General features: G+C 37.3%; 1 protein-coding gene across 2 annotated transcripts in view; it reads left to right on the top strand.

Moving 5' to 3' along the window:
• Window positions 1-614: 614 nt before the first annotated feature.
• Window positions 615-26,527, top strand: part of LOC136770822 (myomesin-1) — a 68,301-nt gene continuing 42,388 nt past the window's right edge. For both annotated transcript variants that reach the window (XM_066723427.1, XM_066723426.1), the window contains exons 1-10: window positions 615-755; window positions 1,352-1,549; window positions 10,607-10,747; window positions 11,195-11,408; window positions 12,675-12,832; window positions 14,822-14,914; window positions 16,425-16,513; window positions 23,336-23,386; window positions 24,172-24,333; window positions 25,805-25,966. In XM_066723427.1, the coding sequence (XP_066579524.1) occupies window positions 1,416-1,549; window positions 10,607-10,747; window positions 11,195-11,408; window positions 12,675-12,832; window positions 14,822-14,914; window positions 16,425-16,513; window positions 23,336-23,386; window positions 24,172-24,333; window positions 25,805-25,966 (1,204 nt within the window). In that variant the 5' untranslated portion in view covers window positions 615-755; window positions 1,352-1,415. The remainder of the gene's footprint in view (window positions 756-1,351; window positions 1,550-10,606; window positions 10,748-11,194; window positions 11,409-12,674; window positions 12,833-14,821; window positions 14,915-16,424; window positions 16,514-23,335; window positions 23,387-24,171; window positions 24,334-25,804; window positions 25,967-26,527) is intronic.

The following is a 26,527-nucleotide window of genomic DNA, read 5'->3' as shown; positions in this document are numbered from 1 at the left end:
CCGTGAACTGGCAAAGGCAAAAAACATATTAAGTACAGTAGAGTTTAGCAATACACACACAGATTATTTAAAAGCTATTTGATGTGTAGATTTATCTTGTATTACACTTGTAACTACACAACTTTTTAATAGCATGTGTTAATGATGATTATTAATACTACTATTACTAATATTAATAATAATATTGTATTAAGCAGCGTTACGTTGTTTATATTTGTTGCATAAATACATAATACAAAGCATAATTCCATTAGAAACATTCTACTATTCCAGAATGTTTGTGAACCAAATAATCCAATAAATTTATTCTGATTGAATTCCTTATTATTATAATTTGATTGTAGTGTAAATCTCGGACAGTCATTCATCCTGTCTAGGTAACAGGCTACTTCAGCTTTGATCTGATGACAGGACAGGAAGCTAATCCAGATCAAACCAAGAATTCGAAAAGTTCTAAAAACAAAAAAGAGTTGCTGTACTTTTGTTGAAAGCTGGTTTGTTTGTGAGAGCTTATGAGCTGTGATAGCTTAGCTGCTGCCCCGCTGCTATATTTATCAGCCTCCCTGGCCATAAAAGGTCGGGACTGGGGCGCTGACATTCCACTGACTCCCAGCATTATTTTTGTTCGGTGGATCGCAGTGCAGTCCACAGCCCTGCACCTAGTCGCCGCTTTGCCTGGATTCACAATTGTTCACTTTTTTTGGAGTTTTATTCCTCTTTCTGCCTTCTCACCAACCGATAACATTTTAGCTTTGGTAAGTGCGCTTGTTACCTGTTGAAAAGGCTGCATGCCACGTTGATCTATAAATGGCATTAGATTTTCAATGGGTGTAAACTGTTGATGTGTGATAATTTTTAATTCATTCGTGTATGTATTATATACAACTTTAGACGTGTATGCCAGTATTGATATCAACAATTACATTGACTGGATTGTTGGCCCTCCAAAGTCAATAACACAAACCATTTCAGCTTTTATGACAGCAGCACCTGAGCATTATGAAAGAACTAAGTCGAAAGGGACTAAGACACTGGGTCTCAGTCCTAGTCCTGGGGACCCCCTTCCCTGTTGGTTTTTGTTCCAACCAGGCTCTCAAATTACTCAGTTGATCCCTCAATTGAACTAATTTGTTTAATTTGACAATTATTAGTTAAATTGAGATTCAATTAAGTACCCTACTAGTAATGAAGTAATTGATAGCTCAGTTGGAACAAAAAGCAGCAGGGCAGGGGGTTCCCAGAACCACGACTGAGAACAACTGGACTAAGATCTAATTATAAGAGGCATCAGAAGAAGTTTTGATGGATGTCAAAATGTTTTACCACTTGTGTTTTTTATATTCTCAAACAGAGCTTGGCACTGAAGTAGAAACTACAAAGACTCGGACTAAAGACCACGTTTGGAGCCGCTCAGGATGTCCTCAGGGTCCTTACCTTTCTACCAGAAACATCACCGGCACTATGATCGTGGGTACCGCAGCACGGGGGTGTCGTCCGCCCTCAGCCACTACCACGAAGAGAAGAGCAGCTTGTCAACCAGCAGCACAGGGTGAGAGAGACACAGGGTTATCATATGATCTTCACAGGCAGTTTTCACTTTGTGTAAAATCTTCTTCTTGTAATACTTTGATGCTTATCAGTTTTATTTAGTTTATTATTTGCTAAACCTGATGCCTTTTCAATGTAAATAAATCATCACAATAGGATTCATTGTTGCCTGTGGTGTGAAGATTACCCACAGAAACCTATTATCACAGATGCGTGGATTCTGCAACAACTGTTTCCAATAAGCTGTCTAGGACTTATCTGCGTTTCTGCATTATATATAATTCTGTATTAGTATATCTTTCATCACAGTATACACATTGAAACAATGTTGTTCAAACAATGCAGTTCTGCATTACTCCACAAAGGTTTGGAAAGGGGATTATTTAAAACTAGATCATATTGATTAAAAAACATATACAAATATCTTCCTTATCCAATCTGCTTTGTAATGACAATTCAGTTGAAATCTTTGTGACATTACAGTGCATATATTGTGAATGTATTAACAACATGTACAAAGACAATTGTGAAAGGAAAACGTGATATGGGATTAGTTCTCATTGGATAAACTGAATTGATTAAGAGTAACTTAATTATAGTTCCTTCACCCCTGCCCATGCGAGATATGTATTGCATTTTTTGTGATACTAGTTTCCTTTTAATAGAGGTGGTTTACCTTTTCTCTGGATGCTGGGGCCACTAGAAAAACAATCTGCCAGTTATGAAGATAACAGGCCAGATACACTTTTCTTTTGAGTATTCACACATGAAAAACTGTGTAGTCAGAAGTATTGCATATATTGGTCAAGGCAAGGATATCTGACACGATAGATGACTATCAGCAAATGCAGTTTTCCCATTATGTGCTGCATTGTTGTGGTGTTTCCCAAACAAGATCAGGCAGAGCTGGGATGTCATTTGCATGTCTTCTGGCTTTTCATTCACCCACGTTCCCAGCAAGTGAATTGGTATTATTAGCAGATCAACTGAATGAATTAAATACTACTCTACATACTGCAATTTATATTACAGGTAGTACACCTTGAATGAAAATAATATTTTAAACCATAAATTGTAGACTTGAAATAGTATAGGGAATCAGCCAATAGTTTGAATAATTTACTTTAAATAATCAACTCAATAAGTGGTCAATATTATTGATCAACCTCTGATCGACATTAGTATTTAGAAGTAGTATTCCTTTGATGTTCAGTAATTTCTATTTTTATAGTGTTACTGGGCATTCTCATCATAAATATCCAGCATCCTTTTATGCCTTCCAAAACACAACATATCTTTGTTCCATACTTTTTTGGATATATATGTGAAAATATGTACATAGATCTAATATACTGTTACATGACAAGCATGTCTGTATGCAACTTGAATGAATATACTTTTCAATTGATGAGGTGACCTGGGTGGTATTGCAGTCTAAAAATAACTGTCCTTAAGTATGTTGACCTCTTGTTGAAACAAAATGTTAAAGGTGTCTTGAAGTAAGGGCAATGTATGAGTGGAAAAAAAACTGTATGAACTAAATCTTAATCACCTGTGGTCTCAATTGTCAAGTGATTTGTATGTACCCTTAGAAATGGAAGTATTTGTCCATACACTGATATGTGAATAATGTGGGGATTGTGAGTGAGGAATGACCTGGATGGGCTAACCCTGTTAGGTCGTGGCCTTTTTTGACCATTCCCCTGAAGGCTGGCTGACCTTCAGACTGTAACAGAGCTGAAAACAGGGCAGAAGGGCCTTCTGTTGGCTTGTAATTGAGGATGGTGAAGTGGGACTGAGAATGGCATGTTTGAAAGCTTTACCTAATCAAAAGTGCATGATCTGTGACATTAGTTTTGTCTTTTGTCCAGTGTTGTATTTGTTATGTGTCCTGTTTCATTGTTTTATTGAGAACAGATATACAAATATGGTGTCTGTAAAAGTAAGGTCATTAGTAAATTTAATTTGTTGTGTGTTTGGTCCATTAATTGAATTTTGGACATTAGAGCCTCATTTGGATTGCAGTTAATCTTACTTATTGCTGAACGTGCATTTTGTGTTCAATACCTATACTATTTCCATTAGGATACTTATGGGAAACAGTTCAGTAATATATTCTCATCAGATATCTTATTATACATTACATCATCTAGTTACTAACATTGGCCAAAGTGGAATAATGGATGTTTTTATTCTGTTTGTAGTATACATTTTTAAGATGCAGTGGTGCATGCAGGAGAGACAATACAAGTTATTGTTGTAAGGTTGAAAACAGAAATATGTACCAGAGGTTCTGCCGATCTGCACAAGAACATCATTTTGTACAACATCAGTCTCTCTGGGGAGCACATTTTGTGTTTAAAGCTCTTACAAGTACCCAGTCATGTTCAGGTGATGGTTGTGAGTAATGCTAACATATGCCAATAATGTTTACAGACTTTGATTCATAACCTTGACCCACCTGATAATTGTAAATTACAACTCTGAACTCCATAGGATTGTAAAAGAAAGAAACCTCTGATGACCCTGAGTAGTTTTGTAATTTATTTATTTCTGTTAGTTATATACATATTTCATATTTTTTGAATTTGTATTAAGAGTGAAGTTAAATGCAATATACAGTATATACAAAACAAACATAAAAGCCAGTCGTGATGTAAATTCAAACCAGTGCATGTTTCCCATGGGCTGTTTCTTCAACTCTGTGTCCTCATCACAGAACTGATGTGATTTCACTGGATTCCTGCAGTTTAGAGGTCTTAAAAAGCAGTTCTGTGAGAGCTAGTCATTGCTAGGTTTCTAAACCATCAAACATAGAGCTCCAGAATGTGAAGTCAATAACAATAATATTAATAAACTGTATATAATATTCATGTGTTGGGGATAATTTAAACGTTTTCAATCATTTGAACTTGGTGAATAAGTCACTATTTTCTACTTACTATGATACAGAGTTTATGACCATTTATTTCACTTATCCAGACATTTTAGTATTTATTTATTTATTTATTTATTTATTTTGCTTTAAAGTGTGTTCCTTGGAAATTGTACTTTTAATTGTAATGGGCTTGTATGGTTCTGAGATGGTATGTGTATTGCTTTACCAATTTTTTAACTAATTCCCTGATATTGGCATTATCGCCCAAATCTAATCCATCAACACACGTTCAGTATTTTGATGGTCCTGCTGGGAGTGATATGGATTGTAATGCCTCTGCTGTTAATTAGTCCAGTAACAGGATAGCATTAGCACACTCAATCAACTCCCTGTCTGCTAAGTTATACATTTCATTGACTCTCCAATGCCATATTACATCCTTATAGGAAGAAGAGACAGGGTTACATTGAACTTGGTGCATATTAGTTCTAAAAGATTGGACAATGTATTTTTCTTCAACATAAGGTACACTTTTTATTTATATATTAAACCAGGTTTAAATTAGTCGTAGCACTTAGTTCAAAGCATCAGAGAATGCATATTTTAGAAATTGTAGGTGGCAGAGACATTTATGTCTCCTTGTTGCGAGAATTCATTAGATCTGCTTCTCACATAATAGTGGCCTCCACAGATTTATATGGCATTTTACGAATACAAAAACATATTTTTTATTCTTGTGCTTTTATAAAATTTGATGTTCTTTCTAAGTTATTTTTAAGTAAATTCTCCTAAAAAAATCAGTACTTTTATTTCTTGCTCTTTTTGAATTAAAAAGGGGATACTACTATGGATTAAATATTAGGCCTCGAACTTTTTAAAACTCAATGTTTTTGTTTGTTTCTTTAAAAAGCTTATCATATAACCAATTTGTAAAACAAAAGACAGTATATTTAATCTTCTCGTTATGTTTTAAGTATTACACATAGCAGAAAAGGTGGGGTGTGTTCCCTTCAGTTTTAAATAGCAAAAATTGCAGACTCACCAGTGAACAAACTTCAGTTATTTCATATGGGATATATCCAACAGAAGATTAATTTTAATTCAGGCTCCTGTGTATCCATTTATTTTAGGTGCACATTCTTGTTAAAACATATCAACATAAAAGCATTTTGCTGGTTAAGCTTTGACTATTGTGTTACATCCTGAACCCACTGAGCAATTTCTCTCAGCATTTGCATGTTTACAGTTTATCTACTGTGCAAACATTTAAAGTAAAGAACACTAGGTGTTAATGTAAACCAGCATTTTTTCTAACTTAAAGCATTTTCACTAATTGTTGCGGATTATATATATATATATAATATACACTCACCTAAAGGATTATTAGGAAAACCTGTTCAATTTCTCATTAATGCAATTATCTAACCAACCAATCACATGGCAGTTGCTTCAATGCATTTAGGGGTGTGGTCCTGGTCAAGACAATCTCCTGAACTCCAAACTGAATGTCTGAATGGGGAAGAAAGGTGATTTAAGCAATTTTGAGCGTGGCATGGTTGTTGGTGCCAGACGGGTCGGTCTGAGTATTTCACAATCTGCTCAGTTACTAGGATTTTCACGCACAACCATTTCTAGGGTTTACAAAGAATGGTGTGAAAAGGGAAAAACATCCAGTATGCGGCAGTCCTGTGGGAGAAAATGCCTTGTTGATGCTAGAGGTCAGAGGAGAATGGGCCGACTGATTCAAGCTGATAGAAGAGCAACTTTGACTGAAATAACCACTCGTTACAACCGAGGTATGCAGCAAAGCATTTGTGAAGCCACAACACGTACACGTACAGGCGGATGGGCTACAACAGCAGAAGACCCCACCGGGTACCACTCATCTCCACTACAAATAGGAAAAAGAGGCTACAATTTGCACAAGCTCACCAAAATTGGACAGTTGAAGACTGGAAAAATGTTGCCTGGTCTGATGAGTCTCGATTTCTGTTGAGACATTCAGATGGTAGAGTCAGAATTTGGCGTAAACAGAATGAGAACATGGATCCATCATGCCTTGTTACCACTGTGCAGGCTGGTGGTGGTGGTGTAATGGTGTGGGGGATGTTTTCTTGGCACACTTTAGGCCCCTTAGTGCCAATTGGGCATCGTTTAAATGCCACGGCCTACCTGAGCATTGTTTCTGACCATGTCCATCCCTTTATGACCACCATGTACCCATCCTCTGATGGCTACTTCCAGCAGGATAATGCACCATGTCACAAAGGTCGAATCATTTCAAATTGGTTTCTTGAACATGACAATGAGTTCACTGTACTAAACTGGCCCCCACAGTCACCAGATCTCAACCCAATAGAGCATCTTTGGGATGTGGTGGAACGGGAGCTTCGATATATATATTAAAAATACAAAACTGAAATATCAAAATTGAATAAGTCTCCACCCACCTCAGTTAGGTCTCTCTCTACCAACTTTGCAACCTAGAAAAAATTAATTATTAAAAAATGAGTGATGCTGCAAATGCAAGAAGCTGTCACAGGTTCTTGCATTAGCAGCATCACTCATTTTTTAAATTGGACCCTTAACACAGCCAGAATTGATGCGGAATTGAGAAGGGCTTTTGCAGACAGCAGTAAGAGATGTTTCTGGCAGTGGGCATTTAGCTATCATAGATTTTTCAGAGATACTATAACAATTAGATGGTAAACTGCTAATTTAACATTGCTTGGACACGGAGTTGTGTGATATTGTGATATTGAGAGTTCTGTCTCAAATACAAAGCCACACATTAAAGGCAGTGAGCTCATGAATATGCATGAGCAGCAGAGAGTTGCAGTCCAGACTTGGTCAAAATAAATATAAGTGCCAATAAATTATATCACTTTGTGAATCAGATTGAATCATGTTGGAATATGTAGTCATTTTATTGTGAAGGTGTTCAGACTAGCCGAGCAGCAGCTTTTACATTCAGTAGATGGGGAAAAACATATCTCTGGAACTCTCTATATCCCACGACTCCCTGCAAGCCAAGTCAGAAGAAACGGCTGCGTTTACCATCTCATTCTTATAGTACCTCTGGATGCATACACTAGACCCCCTATTGCAAATCCTTACAGTGCGGCTGAGAGAGATTTCAGTCCTCCATCTTTGGTGATATCGACACTGCTTCCGGAATTTGGAAACTGGAAAATATCCAGTTACATGCAGCATTTTAGGGATTTAATGTATTTATCTTCAAGTAAACTATATATTTAAGTTTCTGAAATGTGTTGCTTTTTAACCTCTGACATCTAGCTATTTAATTGATTTAGCTGCAAAATTCAGGACAAGACAGTATTCGATAGTTCTGTTTAATGTGGAAATGAGCTGTAGTATACAATTGACCTATAACATTATATAGTTTATTATAAGATTCAAGAATTACATCACATAATTCAAATACAATGTTTACAATAATATAGTAGATCTTATAGTATGATCTTTAAATTAAACTATCAATAGTTTGAATACATTTGGAGGAGTAGATATTCTATAGAGAGTGATGTTGCCTGTTAACACTATAACTTTATAATTATACATTTTTTACTTTATTTTGATAGCACTTTTTCATGGAAAGCTTTAACCACGTATTAGAGAACAAAATCCATGCGATAACAGTGACACAAAATAGCAATAGTCTTTTATTTCATGCTATGAATATAATGAGTGACACACTGACAGGATATAGGTTATTATACACTGTATTCATGATACATGAATACATTATTATTATATTATATAATACGTTTTATTTATGTATTATTATTATTATTATTATTATTATTATTATTATTATTATTATTATTATTATTATTTATTTCTTAACAGACGACCTTATCCAGGGTAACTATAATATAAGCGCAATACAAAGTGCAAAAATACAGTTCAGTACAATGCATAAAACATTACAAATTCAAATGTACATATTACAGTGCAATTCAAACCATAATACATTTTACAAATTACAATTTACACAGGTGTATACAATAAATTAAGTCTAACATCCTGGAGTGTAAAAGCTGATGAGTACAGAAAATATGTTAGGTCACAGTCAAGGGCCAAGGGAAAGGGAAATCAAAATAACAATACAAGTACTAGTAACGCAAGGCAAGTAGTATGATAGAACGTAAAGTGCAATCTAACAGGAGAATGAATGACTAAATTACAAGTAGAGTCTGAAAAGATGAGTCTTGAATAATCGCCAGAAGGATGTCAGACTCTGCTGTTTTGACTTCAGTGGGAAGGTCTCCATTATGTGCTCTATTATATTCTTTATGTACGGTACACTTTAATTTTAAAGATTAATACACTTATTAGAATTGTGTATAATAGCAATTATTCTCCTCTACTGCCTATATAAAGCTGCAGAGAGAAGTCAGTCTGCTATCTTGCATGTTGGCTGATAGATAGGTCATTAGATAGGTATACTTGTACAGGTGAGTCTCATTTCTAGCACATTGCAGCCTCTCAGAATGTGTGTACCTAACAATCCCTGCATAAATATATTGATTCACATTTTTGTTTTGTCTTATCTTTAAGACATTGCTTATTAAACATATTTCTGAGCAAAATGTCTTTGGGGGAAATATCATAGCGTTATGGATGATAATTATAAGAACAATCCCCAGTGGTCAATAGAATATACAATATAATCAAAAACATGTATTTCCAGTTATTATTACTGGGTTGTTTCCTAATTGTAATATTTTTGTATAAATAACTTTGCATATACGTAACTTTGTAAATTGCAACTTCAGCTGGCTCTGGAAAAATGAATCGCTGTGATACAATGTAAGTGTTTTGGACTTGGTCATTTTATATTTGAATGAAGAATTGCTCATATGGCACTGTGCCAAATGTATAATGGTTTGCTGTGAATACTTCAAGCTATTTCTGTGTTCTTGGGGAGTAAGCCATGTGTCAAGTGGCGCCTTCTATTTCACTGAAATCACAAAAGGGGGGTCTGACCTAGACTAGACACGCCCACGGACAGACACATCCGTGACTGCAGTCTGCAGCCTTCCATACATGGCAATTTCCACACATTTTCACATTTTGTAATTTTTAATTAGGCCCTTATTCTTGGAAACTGCATTAAATTCAGTAAATATTCTGTTGCAATAACTTTTTAGATTTTTCTACATGCATATGATGCTGTGATTTGGTTCTTTAGCCGTGTCCTATAGAGTCCAGTGAAATGTCTTATTGCACACCATGAGCTAAAATATCCATCAATGGATGTTACCTTGAGCATTAGTTTTCCAAATATCCCAACATTATCCAGAAGATCAGATAGATGCATGTGCAACACCAGTCTTTCATTTGCTTATTCAAACTTTTATTTCAAAACAGTTGAAATCACGATGCTTCGGTCTCTTATTTTTAGCTGCATTCCCAACATGCTTGGAGGCTAATGAGATAAAAGCTATTAAAAGAGTTATTAAAGCATGGATTACTTTGTTTACTATATTTTTCTTCCTGTTTGATAGATTAATTCACATCTGAGGTTTTATTTTTGGTAGAGGCTAGTGAGATAATTATATCCAAAAACCTGCTGATTATCTTTTGCTATATTAGGCTGAGATTTAAAATGACATGACTTATTAAAGGGTCTATCAATTAAAGGCTCTAAATATGGTAATCTCAAAACCTTCTATATTAATCAGTGAAATCTTTAACAGATGTAGCTGATGTAATGCATACCAAATAATCACAGATTTGTATATGATAGTATTTAATAGTTGGGCCACTTTGGGCATTGGATAGTAAGGTGGACTGGTTGTTAGTTGCTGCTGATTATGTACAGTTAGTCAGATCAATTCTTGGCCAAATCTTGCATTTGTAGCTGGAGCAGAAAAGCCATTGTTTTTTGTAAACTAAGAGTGTTGGGCAATAGAGCAGGTGTTAGCATGAGTTAGCATGACTGAACCATGGTTTGCAATCAGTGTTACCGGGCCATGACCCTCCCAGTTTGACACATAGTTAGTTATTACAACCTGGTAATTAAAACTACTTATGACCTAACATGGGTAATTTCAATGTTATTTGTATGCAAGATTCCTTTTTTCCTTCATCCTTGTGGCAGAATGAATTAAATATGTGCTTTGAGCCCTAGCTATATTGGTCTTGTTATTACAGGTTGAAAGCTTCCCAGTATTCAGGTGGGGCGCTGCAGGAGAGCAAACTAAGCCCACGACCCAAGAGAGCCAAACCCACCTACCTGGCTGTGGACAAAGACAATGAGATCATCGGCTATGTTGTGCCAGTCTTCAGAGGCCAGTATGTACAGTAAGAAAAGGTTTTAGGAACTACTAGACAGCTTCCAGGCACATCCGTCTTTAAGTGCTGCAGCTGTCATTTACTAAAGCAATTGTTAGCTTATAAAGCAATACATTATTACAAATATGTTTGCTGTACTAGACAGATTCAATTAGATTATATGTATTGATTAATTGATTTTAAACTCGTGTTCAATAATTGAAATAACTGAGAAATGTCTTGTATTCTAATGTATTTTAAAACATTTAGGCATACATGTGCAATGGGGTTCCTTTTGTATATGGTGTATATTTCCTCTAGATCTGCTCCATTCATGCTTATTATTGGTACTTTGCAATGATAAGTATCATAAAATAATAATAATAACTTATGGGCAAAAAGTAGTGATTCCTTCTGGAAAACAGAAAACAAATATGTGTGTTGTGAAATACTTGATTTTGTCTCCAGGCGAGAATTTCACAGCGGAATAACTGACACAGAGGAGGAGAGGATCAAGGAGACAGCTGGTTATCTGGCTAGAAGGAATCTCTTTGCTGCAGAAGAAGGTATCAGTCTGATGGCCACCAGCCAGTCCCAGACAATGGAAGTTGGAAGGATTGAGAAGAAGTCAAGAAAGGTTGCTATGAGAGAGTCTGCGGAGCACATCACCTTAAACAAAAAGGTAAAAAAGCTGACCTCTGCCACACAGTGATACCCTGTATATCAAACTTGATATAATTACAATTTAAATGAGTAAATAACAATTTCACACAAAATATTACATATGAAATATAGTTAAAGAAAAATCAACAATTAAACTAATAGTCACATTCAAGGGTGTAGATTTCATTTCAAAATTTGGGCCCCTACACCTATGGAGCCAGGCATACAGGCATACATTACTGGGTTGGAAAATGTAATATTCTCTCAACACTGGACCCCCCATCCCCTCCAAACCTATGCCTATGGCCACATTTAACAGTTCTTTGGTCTGGACCAAATCAGAACTTTGACCAATCTGACTTTTGTAAAATCCTATTCCAATATTTACTGATCGTTTTCTGTTTGAGAAAGGATTCTTCCTTGTTTCCAACTATCCAGTGTTTTATTTAATTTTATTTGAGTGGGTGGATCAAAGTTTTTACTTGGTCAAGGTTTTTGTTTATGGAAAAAAAGTGCATATATACAGTGTTTTACAAAAAAGTGGGCTACACCGTGTATTTATTTGAACATTATTCAAATATATTCATACTGTACTGTATATTTGGGTAACTCTGCTACTGGGTTTATACAGTACTGCCTACACTTTGTTCCATTGTAATGGGTATTTCAAATGTCTAGAGCTGGATTGTTTAAGGTACAGGCTTAGGGTCACATACCACACTATATTGTGCTCTGGGCAGTCTTCATGATCTGTATAAATGCCAGCTCCATGTGCTATAATGCTAAAGTATCTAGTGTAACCTACTCAGGTTACACTTATTTTTGGTAACTGGCAGTTACTCTCATTGATATCATCCACTAAAAACACCTCACTGTGATATACATATATATGTATACATGTGTATTCTCATTGGTTACTATTGTGAAGAAAACATGACTACAGTTACATTGTATAAAAAAGCCAAACAAGGTGAACAAGGATATAAAAAAATAAACTTCCAGTTTTTCCACTGAGATTATATAATGGTTACTGGGTAGAAGGCATTGTTACATATCTTTCTTGAAACCCACATTTGTTTGACTGTCAACATATGAATCAGTAGTTGCTTTTCTCCTAAAGCACTGTTAAATATGAATGGTTATTGCTGAAGAACTACCTGAATTGCATAATCAGGCTACCAATGTTTTTTTTTTGCATTATATTTGTTATATTCATGTATTGCATTAAACAGTGTTCTGAATCAATAAGTAAAATATATATATATATATATATATATTTTTTTAGATCCATGAGAAGGAAGAGTTCCACAAGAAGCTGAATGAAGACAGTCTTATGCATGCCCCTGAGTTTGTCATTAAGCCACGATCCCACACGGTGTGGGAGAAACAGAATGTGAAACTGCACTGCACTGTGTCCGGCTGGCCTGAACCAAGAGTCACTTGGTAAGTGGACATATATGGGAAAGGAAGCTCTTCCTTTGTGAAACATTGATTTTGCCGATTGTGTATCATCCATAGCCATGAAACAAACCTCTGTTCCAGGTACAGACTTGGTATATTTTGATTGGATGGTGTAATACATATTTATTAAAACTTAAAGTTCTGTTACCTTTAGGACAATTTTTTCAGTTGGTTTGAAGGTAATAGATGTAAATCAGAATCAGTTATTTCAATTCTATTTTTTTTTTGTCTCAGGATTGGCTAGAGGAGTAGTTTACAGAATGGCTTAATTGGCCTGGGAAGTTCTTGAGCAGTTGCTGACGGAAACATGAGTCATTTGAGTGGGCGGTTGGGTTGCCTTGTTACATGATAATAAGCAGGCAGAGTAAAGGAGAGGGAGAGACGCACCGCTGAATCTGTGATTGTGCCTTTCATAATGTGAGAGTTTTCAGAAAAGTATTGAATTAATAAAGAATGGATAAAGGAGGAATTATGTTTTGCAACATTTCAATTTGCTAAACAATGAAGTCGTTTTGTTGTGCTTGTATAGTACATGTTATATTTCAGTAAGTAAAGTTATAAAGTTTTCTACATTGTAAAAGATCTTAGCTGTTTAGCTTTGCATTGTGAACATATTAGTTGTCTCATACCTTTTGAAGATGTTCGTTCTTTTCTTCAATTGAATTCTTACTTTTTGATCATGTAACATGGGATGAGGAGTAGTTATTTTGGCATTGCACCCTGTGACAACCTGATGCGAAGCCAAAATGTGTCCTCCCTTAAAAGATGCCTTTCAGATAAAGGTGTTATTTAAACCCAGATGGTTAGATGACAGGGAAACGAATCATACATGGCTAGAGAAGGTCTCAGCTGACTCTCATGCTACACTAACTAAACCAGCTGAGTGTGCTACCCTGGAATGCAGCTTGGCAGGACCAACATGCTTCTAAGAATTGTATCACCTGCATGGAAGAATAAAAACATGTATCTGTAATTGTTATGACTGCAATATTTTAAAACAAGTCTGATTTAGGTACGATAGTGCAAGCCAGCTTGGTTTTTCCCTAATATGTACACTACCAGTCAAACGTTTTAGAGCACCTCCATTTTTCCAGTTTTTATTGAAATGTACGCAGTTTAATGTCTCAGTGTACTCTGAAATTAAAGGATAGAACAAATAAACAATTGGAGATAAAAAAGAAATAGTTTTGTTTAACAAAATGTAATCCCTTAAACTGACAAACCACCCTGGTACCCTTAAAAGGGCACCAAATCCGTGTGCTTCTCTTTAATCCCATGTGTACTCTTCACTGTTGTGTTTGCCAAGTGTTGGGTATCCTATGAAAGCTGAGACTCAAGATGGAAAACTCTGTACAATACATAACGATTTTACATTATTGGATGTGAACTTCTCTGTGTTTAATAGAACATGAAATAATATATACTGGATTAATCGTTAGGTTGTTCTGAACAAAAGAAGCCTGTTTGCAAAGAAATCTAATCGAAACTGAGTGATCTGTGACTGTCTAAATGAACCCCCCTTCCCGGAGCAGACTGCCTGTTGACTCCCCAGTCTCTGAATGACAGCGGGCGACACGGAAACTGTAAATCAGATGTGTTTGAGAATGAAACGCACTGGTAGCCAAGAGAATAAGCTTTCAAACAATGTGCTCACTGTAGGAATACAGTGTCACTTCTATGCACAGTAGCTGCGTGGAACACTGACAAATAATGCTTAAGAGGGTGTAGTAACACAGCATAACTCTGAAATGTGCATTCTTTTTCAGTTTTTTGTTAACCTCTGGCAGTTTACCACTTACTATTCTATAACTTGTGACTGGTAGTGTATGTAGTAATTCACTTATTTGCTAGAGAAATACTCTATGCTCTATATCTTTCTCTGTGGCTTTTTCATTTTCCAGCTTTTTCTTTTTAAATCACCTGCACATCTGTCTTCCTCCTTATTTCCTTCCTTTTTTCCTGCACTCTTAGGTACAAAAATAATGTTGCCATTGATCTCCATACCCATACTGGAAAGTATAAGATAGAGAGCAGGTACAGCGTCCACTCTCTGGAGATCAACAGGTAAGGAAATCCTCACCAGCAAACAGGGCTGTTCTGCTTATATTAAGAGACACTGGGATCCCTCTATTGTTAGCCCCAGCATTTAAGAGTCACGTCACTGAAAACCCAGTCTAAACCTTACCTTCAAAGTTTAAATAAACCCCAAGCCAGATCCTATGACAATTATAGAATTTATTTAAGCTTCATGCTTCATGGATGTACCTTATAATTATTAAAATAATACACTTTAATTTCACAAAATCACATTATTTTATTACAAAGTTTACATTTCCACAGTATAAAATTGGTTTAAGTGCTGATTTCTCCTTCTCCTTTTCCCTGTTCTTTGCTTAATTTGGTTGAATCATTTTGGAGAAAAATGCTTTTTACTGAAACCCTTTAAATGGCAACTGTTATTGTTGCTGTTGATTATTAAATGAAAAAATGTGCATTTAGTTCTGCTTACAATACAGTTAAGCTGCACCAGTCCGGGGGAAACTGCATTTACAGTTTAGGAGTTCTAATCAGAGCGCTGTGGTAAATTCCTGGGTCAGGGCCTTGACTGAATGTTTGACAGAGATCACACTATGGAGCCAGTCTGTTGGGCAGCAAACTTGTCCAGAGTGTTATGTGATATGAAACATTTCTCGGCTTGTCGTTTGATAACAAAGCGGTCATCTAAAAATATCTCAGAGTCATGCAGAAGGAATTCTCTTAAGATACAGGACCGACACTTCTGTGTTTGTGACCTATTTTTGATGTGACTGAAAAGAATAAATGTTTTGGTCCTGCACATTTATTTCAAAAAACAATATATGTAAAAGGACGTTTGTAAATGTTTAGCACAGTACACCACAGTAACAATGGGGCAGTTGCCATGAGATATTATTTTATGTTTCTTGCATGGTACCCTTTATAAGGGAAGTTTCTAAATATATCCTGTCAGTGTGAGTGTTATCCAGAACTGTACTCACAGCTAATAATAGTTCAATGGAACTATTGTAATAAATCAATTGTAAAGTAGACTTACCATGATGCCTTAAAAATTGACATTATATGAAGTGCAGTGCTGTTGCATAGTACTAATTCCAGTACTGTGGCAGCTACTTGGCATGGGATAATTTTGCAGTTTAAATGCTAAATATTTATATATATATATATACCTACATACATACATACATACATACATACATGCATTATATATATATATATATATATATATATATATATATATATATATATATATATATATATATATATATATATATATAATGACTTGTATTCACTGACTGCTTTGTTGGCTTCAAAAAACAATTATGAATGTGTTGCAAATGTTAGAATACTTTCAAAATATTGCAAACTAGTGATAGTAACTTCTGTTGCCACACTGACTTCTTTGTGTGCTGTTGAAATAGCAAAACTATCTGTATAAATACTAATGCATTAATATAACGCTTAAAATACATTAAAATATCAGTGTAATATTCTGAAAAAATAAAAAAATAAAAAAAATAACTTTCTTTTGTTTCAGATGTGATTTTGATGACACAGCACAGTATCGTGTTTCTGCAATGAATGCAAAAGGAGAGCTATCTGCCTACGCTTCGGTAGTGGTGAAAAGTAGGTTTGCATGGCGTTAACTGCTCCTATTCTCCATTACGCATAAAGTGTTACACTACTGTTACTAAGTTGTCTTTGCTTTCACAATTTCAGATAGTAAAAGCACAAATGCTGGGCATTATCCCACTGTTGTTATTGTAGTATATGTGTGGCGTGGCTTGTACTAAGGCCACATTTCCCTTCATTGCATTTTTAAGTGGCACTAAAGGTTACAGACACTTTCCCTGCTGGTATCTTCAGGGTGTCTGTGTAGGACTTTCTGGCATAGAAAGAGAATTCTGGAATGAAGCATGTCTTTACTGTAGCTTCATAAATAAAGAAATGAAAACGGATCAAATTACACAAACAAACAAAAAGGAAGTCACTTGAGCAAGACTATAAAATGGTGCACAATTACCATCCAATCACATTTCACTTCAACCTGACTTGGACATATAGAAAAACAAACAAAGTACTAAAGGTTTACTATAGTGTAACATGGTAAAATCTCTATAAAAAATAAATTAAATAAATCATAAAATATAGAGAGGTATTAGATATTATATTGATAAAAATAACAAATCAAATTCCATGCATGGGATAGTAATACAAAAACAGGCATGTTGCTGTGCTCTAAGCTTTCATAAGGGCATTGGTTTAAATACATGCTAATAAATGTATAAAATGACTGTCCTTCACCATCCTGAATCCTGAGTGTCAGGCTGTCCTGCTTTAGGTAAATTAGATGTTGCAACAGTGATCCACTCTGGATGAAAACTAATCGATTAACAAAAAAACACAGTTTAACACAGTACTAAAGAGGTTAGCCAGCTGAGCACAAAAACGGGGATACGTTTTCAGACTTTAATAACTTTCCCTTGGCTCCTCTTTTACACAACAGCCCTATTTGTAAAATGTCTGGCTTAATTTTAATTAACTTTTGACACATACTACTATTAGAAACATGTTGGTCAGATGCTTTCCTACTCCTTGGTTTTTGTAGAGCACAATACATGGTCGAATTGGGTTATGCTTAGATCTAGGTCACAAAGGAGGAAGAGAGCAGAATATTAATGATATTCTGATAAGGCAAGGCTTCGCCAAAGCATAACCATTTTATTCAATAAGCCTAGCATACATTTATCACTTCCTGTTGGGTAATGATTCAGCATTGAGCAACAGTAGCAGTTCTTTCACAGAGAGAGCAGTGGACTGAATCAATTTGATGAGCATGAAGCATAGTACAAAAGCTATTACCTCCAAACTGAATGTGCCTTATCTTGCCAAGCTACTTTTGTGCTTTACAGCAAATGTGTGAATCTAAACCAGATAGTCATGTAAGGTGAAAGGGAGGAAATAATACAAGTATTTTTAATTTAGATTTAAAAATAAAGACAGCTGAGATGTTAGGGGGACCTAAATATATATACTGGCCTTGACAAGTTGCCAGTGTTAAAAGGCTGTGATTGGTGCATTCTCACAGCTGCAAACTGCATTTCCAAGCCCAACCTCTCAGGTCTCAAATGTTTAATAGAGGGTGTCTCAAGGTGTACACTAAAGCCGGTTTCTGTAAAAATGAAGCAATGAATTTATAGGTGTTTTTCCTAAACAAATTCCTTTTTCGCTCCATGTGTAGTGTGAAATAATGCATCCATTTTGTTATCTAATCATTTTCATTTGCAACCTGAATAATGTATTGGTGTTACCACAGCTTGACAGGGAATTGCCATATCCTGTTTGTAAAATAATAATTGGGGACAATTTGTTGAAGATAATTAGTATCCCAGTTATTTTTTTTAGTAATGTTTAGAGTATAATTAGTCTTGCAAATTGGAGAATACATGATTAATCAGAATAACTTTTTCAATCGGATCAGTAGTGATTTTATTCTTTATCCTTATTTCAACACTTGGTTTTAATGATTATATATCACTAAATGTACTAATGCTTAATTTGTAATTCAAAGACCAGCAAAGCTTCTGAGATGTGTTCTTGCATTAAAAAGGTCAATTTCAATCTATTTTTCAGCTGTGAGTGGCATTTTATAACAGAGTCACTGAAATATTTGATATATATATATAATATATATAATATATTTATGTTACTAGCTTTACTATTTACTGGTTTATAAATATATAATTTATTTGATATTTAAGATATTTTTGTGCTTTTATGAATATCTTGGAATAACATAAAACAGAACAACAATGAAAAAAAACAGCACATGCTTCTCACATTGTAGAACGATAGGTTGTGAATGCCACCCTCAAATGCAGATGCACCGCAACACAATGCAAATAATGAACGAACTATATACAGGGCGGCCTCGTAAGGCTACGTACCTGTAGGCCGCATGACAGAACCCATCAACAGGGCTGTCAGCAAGTCCAGGAGCAGCTTGTGTGGGTGCTCGACTGGAAGGCATAGTCCTGTGGAAGGGAAGACATGGTTCAATAGCTCCATCAGGATGTGCATAACAGGGACAGACTGGGAGAGTAATCAGGAGCCAGAGCCCGTGGGCTACTGTGCTCGACCGCAGCCAACACCGGGTTCCCAATGGAGGGTCTGGTCCCGTCACATCCAACCTGTAGAACCGGGCAAATGTAAATGGCGAAGCCCAAGCTGCAGCCGCACAAATGTCTGCCAAGGGGACACCTTGAAAAAGAGAGCATGATGTGGCAACGCCTCGAGTCAAGTGGGCCACCAGGTGTTCCGGCACCGAGGTCCTGGTGGACTCGTAGTCCGTGGTAATGGTGTCCACAATCCAATGCGAGAGGCGCTGCTTTGAAAGCACCTGGCTCCATTTCCGCACTCCATAAGACACAAACAGTTGGTCTGAGCGCCAAATGTCCTTAGTGCGTTCCAAACAGCAACTGATGTCCCACACTGGGCACAGCAGGTGACGCCAACTCTCTTGCTCTGAAGAGAAGGGAGGAGGATGAAAAGCCATCAACTCAATAGGCCTATTGACATGAAATGGACACTTTCGGGAGGAATGCAGGGTTAGGCCGTAGCGTGACCCTGGAGCCATCTCCTGCAAACGGACACACGATGCGTGTACAGACAGGGCGTGCAACTCGCTCATGCATTTTGCAGAGGTGATTGCCAGCTAAAACACAGTCTTAAGTGACACTAGCTTCAGCTGCCACCAACAGAGCACCTTCCAGCATGCCGAAGTGACTGTGACCCGTTGTGCTCGATTGCAGTGAGGGGGCATCTTGAGAAACCTGAACCACCACTGCAGCGACCTCAATTGGAGGAGGCAGAGGATCTGTGATGTAGCTGCTAGGAGGCTCAGCAGCTTCTGGCAAATGGACACCCTGACACAAGCTCTCAGTTGGAATAAGGAGAGAAAAGTGTGTATGGAGGCAACCTGGAGGCCCTATTTGGAGATACAGCCTAGAATCAGGTTCGTGTGGCTCTGAACCTGCTTCCTCAAGTGACAACAAGCCAGCTGTTGCCTGGGCTGTGGCCTGCGAGCAGTGGCAGAACTAGAGTTTTATACATGGGGTGGCCAGGGGGTGGCCAAGGCTACTTCAGGGGGTCCATAGACCATGACAGAAAATTAGTGTGTAACCCTAACCTGGCATCTAAGGAGCATGAATGAATCTTATGATTGCTGATTAGAGCTAGAAGTGATCATTCATTTAACCCAGAGTTCTTCAAGGTGGCAGATGGTGTGGTCCAAAAGGGTCACTTCACTAGAACTCTTTAACATACTATGAATAGTCAGTGTCTCTACCTCGGAACTGCAGCTCAATTTCTTTCTCTCTCACTCTCACACACACGCACACGCACGCACACGCAGTACTGTACTCACATACTGGAGAGACTTGGGTCACTCTGTTTTCATGAATATATAATCTGGATCTATAAGTGTTGAACAATCCAAAATATTTTCAGAAAATAAAGCTCAAGCACCAAAGAGATAATATAGCATTTGTGTGTTACACAAATTGCATAGTTTATTTTATTTACAAAGTCTGATATCTCTCCCTTTCTTTCCATGTTTAAATGACCCTATGCAAAAATAAGACAGTCTCAGCATCCAATTACCCACATTTGTGTCCAATCTCAATCTTAATTAATCCTAAATTACTAGTTAGATCATGGCTAGCCCTATTCAGTAGTAAGTAACTTAGCTAGCTATAATTTCTTACACCTTTACGATAGCAAACAGGCTATCTGCAAATTGTGGTAATCCTTTGAGTAACATTAACAGATTGATAATAACAATTGAGTACAAAAATCTGACTGAGTTAATGGATTTCAAATTGCTAAATGTTAACTTGCTGAACACTGACAGTTGTAGCCTACTACTAGTTATTAGCTAAACATTTACCACACTACACTGTATATGCGTGTATTACCAGCACAGATGTAAACATAATGTTAGACTAAATTGGGAACCGATCTCTCTTATATGATTAACTGTCTGTTAATGGAGCCAAAGGTCTAACGTTAACTTACACTGCGACTCAACTTTAGTAAGTAACTGAAGTTGTTCAGGAAACCTAAACCTGATGCTAAACCTTCAAACTTACATCAAATATGATGTTTTTGCCAATCGCGAAAAGAGCTTGTGGAGCTGTGGAAATACTCTTCTTCTTCTGTATGTTCTTCTTCTTCTTCTTCTTCTGTATCTTTCAACCAACGTTGATATTCTCTCTTCCTCGTCCTTGATTTGAAAAATGCGCCACCGAACGTCAAAATAAATTCTTCTTTCAACAAGAGGTGAAATGAGCATCAAACTGCCAGTAGCGAATGAAATTTTGGGGTGGCCAATCCAGTGCCACCCTGGACACCCCTCTGGCTGCACCAGTGCCTGCGAGCTGCAATCAGGGGGCCTCCCTGTCGGCGAGCTGCCACAGGCTGCCATCGCTGCTGGGCCTGGGGTGCAATGGGGTAAACTTGGGCTTCTCTCTCTTGGAGTGTGCGTGACAGCATCGCCACCACAGACAGGCCGAAGGTGAAACCCGGTGAGATGGGGGAGTCCATGAGGTGGGTCCTGTCCACCTCAGGGACCCATAGCGCCTGTGACAGCCAAAGCTGGCAGCGTGCCGCCACAATGGCTGCCAGGAATTGCCCCCTGAGGTGGAGGGAGAGCCAGAGCCCCCTACCGTCACTTGCCATACCGGACCTGGAAGTCAAGGCTAATTTGCGCCCACTGTTGGTGCCCAGACAGAAGGGGCAGAGGACTTCACCACTCCAGGCGGGCAAGGTGTGTTGGCCAGAAAGGGGCGCAATGGTGGGGGAGAGAGGAGCTCATCGCTGAGTGCACACATGCATGACTAGGGAAATGTGCAGCGGGGGCACCGGTCAGTGCTTGCACCAGGGGCACACAACAACTGAAACGCAAGTGCCAAGTGGAGCGCCTAGCAGACTCGCTGCTGTAAGTGCGTCTCCACCCGGCAAAGTTTATGGACACGGGGGCACTGCAACACCAACCAACCTTGTTGTTGCTGGACAGAACAGTATTCCAAATACCAGGTGCAGGATACAAGTGCCGCATAGGTGCTTAAAACCGAGGCCTGCACACATGGACGTGGAGGCATAGCAGAGCTCGATCCCAGCAAGCTGAGAGAGCTCTCCTACAGCCGCAGCCACAGGCTGTAGTGCAGGCACAAGCTGGCGGAAGAGCATCTCACGCGAGCGAGATCTCTTACGATACACTGAGGCTCAGGCTGGGCAGCCGGGCCTCGGATTTTACTGCTGCTGCTAGCGCTCTTGCTGTAGAAGAAAAAGCCCTGTGGAAAAGAAAAACACAACAAGCAGTCAGAATATATATATCACTATATAAACACCACTATTATTTTTAAAGTGCTCTATTTGTACAGATCTGAAAACGAAAGCGCAACCGGAGCCCCAGTGCGCGGACGGAACAGAATCGGATTAGCGATCAATAATAACTAATACAAACAAATAGAGACACACACACTAGTAAAACAGTGGCGAACAACACAGCCATGAAGCCAACCAACCGAAAAACAGTGATAATAATAAAGTCTAGTACACAGACAAGACACAGAGAGCTCATGTTCTCGGGTCCAGCGAAATGGCAAAAGAGGACGAACCTGCGCTGACGTCACGTTTTATAGAACAGGAAGTGGGAAGGGACCTGTTCTGAGTGACGAACGCAGGGACCAATGGCAGCTTTGATAGAGTGACGCAGAAGTGCGCAGAAACCCCTCCCCCTTGGGCTGTGCTTCCGATTTGAAAGATAACTACATTGAAGACTTGCACTTGTGGCTTTTTAAACAACATCAGACACCCCTTTTGAGGGCCAATACATATAAGATCTTTAAATGTTATGTGGTTATAAATCCCATTTTGTTTCAGTGTAATCTGACTGAAGAGTGAGGCTGGTGCAGAACTGGTTTTATTATTATTATTATTATTATTATTATTATTATTATTATTATGAATAATAATAATAATAATAATAATAATAATTTATGTATTTATTTATTTATTAGCAGATGCCCTTATCCAGGGTGACTTACAGAGCATAAGAGCATTATACAGGTGCAATACAGTCTAGTTTTAATTGGAAGTCCATACTTACAATAATGCATTGCCATTCTTTGTTGAATGACTTAATAATATATAATAAATATAAATAATAAATTATTCCTGCCTATTATTCTAAACCTATTAACATGATGCATTACAATTGTATTCATTATTTATAGCATAAGGTATACTCCAGCTGCTGATACTATGTAGAGAATTAATATATTTATTTATCTTTATACTAAATGATGCTAATAGTGTTTCAATCACCTGCTTGCAGATAAAGGTATTTTAGGTATTGTTCTGTGTTATAACATTTTTTTTTTTTAGGATACAAAGGAGAGATAGATGATTCTCTTCCCACTCCCAGGGCTCCATCATGTAAGTGTTAACTCCCGTTTTTGCCCTAGTGACATGAATAAATATCTTGTCTTTTGAATAGCAGTTACATAAACCCACCTGGCAGTTACAAATTCTGACGTCAATGGCAGCTTTCTGTTTGCCCAAGGCTCCTTGTGTCAATCCAGCAGAAAGTAGCTGTCAGGCATTGATTTGTTTTGTTTTCAAGTTTTGATTACAAGTCTGCTTTGAAAAAGCTGAAAAAGCATTGAAAAAATGTCTGTCCAATCCAGTCCAATCCAGTCCATTTAGTAGCACTGTGTGGTAAAAGTTTATGTAAGTGACAGAAATGGGTACAACTGAAAACCACTGGCTTTAGAAGTACAGAAAGGGAGGGCTTTATTTGTTTCAATGTGATGGCAACATAACCACAATTCATAGCTTTTAAGAACCATAACGTATGACATAAATAAACCAGTGTAGCAGATGGGTTCAGACTTTGCTTCAAATCGTAATCTGATCCACACAGCCCCACACAAGCAACAAACCTGCAATCCCACTATTCCCTTTTCCTTGCTGAATGTTGTTTCTTCATGCATACCAGTTAAACAATCCTAAATTCTGTGTTTAAAGGTCTAGAAATAAGACAGTTGAATCTCATGCACACAATCAGGGATTTTAATAATGTTATGCTTCGGGGAGGACAGAACAAACAAAAAAATTCACATCCTCTTTTAATTGTGTGTTTCTTTTCTATTATTCAAAATAATAAGAAATGTATATAATATCACTTAATTGGTGAACTTGTGATGTTTGTCATTTTCCAGATGACCTCTCCTCTGGGTATGGCACAAGGTTTGAAGTCCACATTGTCGACAAGTTTGCAGTGTCATTCGGCAGAGAGGGAGAGACAATGAGCCTGGGCTGTACCGTGATCGTTTACCCCAGTATCAAACGCATCCAGCCTGAGATTCAGTGGTACAGAGATGGTAGGTGGGAAGGCCTCCGAACACATCAAATAACAAACTGCTTGCTGCTGACATAAGTGTCATTATATAGTTTTTGGTATAGTACACTTGCATTGAATATGCAGTTTTAAGAAGCTTCTGTGCAGTGTTTGAGTATTTAAAAAAACAATACAAGAACGGCTGAATAGTAAATTAATTCATTTTAATTTGATCTCCTAAATGGAATTCAGTCAATAACCTTCAATGACAATCCATGTATTTCTACAAATATAGATACGGTCTTCATTCCTTAAGTATATTACACACTGTATCACAGTTGTGGACAACTTTTAAGAAGCTAAATCATCAATTAATGATTACAAATATATTCTACAGGATTTATAACTATTATTTTTAAACATAAATAATATTATTTTCTAAAGCGTTGTGCTCTAGCACAGAATTTACTCCCAGATTTCTGAAAAAATAAACATAAAACAAAAATGTTGATAGTGTAAATCCATATTTAATTAACTGAAACAGAGATTTATTTGGAAATACAAACTAACACCACATAAATATTTGGACAGACACAGTTTTCATCATTTTGGCTCTGTACATAATCACAATGGATTTGAAAGGAAACAATCAAGATTTGCTTTAAGAGGAATTACACACATCTTTATATGTGGTCCCCCCAATTTTAGGGGCTCAAAAGTATTTGGACAAACTCACATAATCATGAATTAAATTGTGAGTTTAAATACTTGGTTGCAAATCCTTTGCAGTCAATGACTGCCTGAAGTCTGGAACCCATAGACATCACCAGATGCTGGGTTTCTTCCCTGCTGATGCTCTGCCAGGCCTGCACTGCAGCTGTCTTTAGATCCTGCTTGTTCTTGGGGCGTTTACAATCTATATTAAGAAAGAATTCCCTAATATTATTTGGTGACGATCAAATTTAACAAAACAAAAAACTAAAAATGTCTTTAAATTTTTTTGTTAAAAAATCTTTCCAGATTTTAATACATTTTTGGGGGGATTTATGCTCCAGGAGATTTTCATTGCACATTCTCCTGTTGGAGTCACTTTGCGTGCTTTTCATTTTCCTACATCTCATAATCTTTAATTTACCTCTCTCATATTCCTATATGTTTGATTTATATTTATTGTGTTTCAGGCTTGTATTCATTTAACATATCAGACCTCTGTTGGGAAGAAGTCACAGTTTGGTAGGAAGTCTGACTTATCTCGGGTGACATGCAGGTGTCACAAAATATAAACATTACACAAAACATTTTCTAAAAAAATAAGAGTGTAATATATAATATGAGTCCTAACTGAGGTAATTTGAACTAATGTCGGGGACAATATTAGCTACGGTGCAAGATTCCTGAGGTATTACACGTACAGTCTGAACAGGTCTGTCTGGAGTAGATGCTTGGAGGTTTACAGTGATTGAAAATGTATTGTTTAGTGTAATCCCTGTTCTCTGTCTCTCCTCTGTCCTCAGATGTTCTTCTTCATCCCTCCAAATGGGTGCAGATGCACTGGAGTGGGGAGCGGGCCACTCTGACACTCACACACCTCAACAAGGAGGATGAGGGACTGTACACAATGCGTGTGATCACCAAGTCAGGCTATGAAACCTACGCTGCATACGTGTTTGTTCAAGGTCAGATCACACAAGCCAGGCCTGTTTTTCCCCAGTTGAAATGCTTTTTATGTTGTGTAGTTGTAGCACTCAATTTGTAAATCATACAAATAAGCAAGCAATGGACAAACACTCAGATTAATTACAATTTTGACCTGCCCACCAATCACAAGCGGTATTAAAAGGAGGTTCGCCAGAGGCTTGCCATCAAGAACCTGTCATTAAGTACAGACCTTGTAGTTTGTGTTTGGATAGCAGGTTTAAGTTTTGATTTAATCAGGGCCGTAGCCTGCTCTTAGTGCGGTCATGTTTGTCCCTGGTCATTGAGTGACACAGTGTCTTTTGATATATCTTTCCAACTGATGGTTTTATTTCTAAACTGAACTAATTATTAATGATTTGTTAAAGATACATTAAATATTTACAATAACTTAATAATAGTAGTTGGTCTGTACAGAAACCTGAATCAAAATTAATCACAACCTGGTATTATATATATTCCTGATGCTGAGCCATTTTTCTCTGCCCATAAGTACATTGAGGTCTTTTATTATGCATACTGTGTCTTTGATTTATATGGGG

The sequence above is a fragment of the Amia ocellicauda genome, chromosome 2 (genome assembly GCF_036373705.1).
Source record: "Amia ocellicauda isolate fAmiCal2 chromosome 2, fAmiCal2.hap1, whole genome shotgun sequence".
NCBI classification, from domain to species: domain Eukaryota; kingdom Metazoa; phylum Chordata; class Actinopteri; order Amiiformes; family Amiidae; genus Amia; species Amia ocellicauda.
This window is presented reverse-complemented; position numbering and strand designations above follow the sequence as displayed.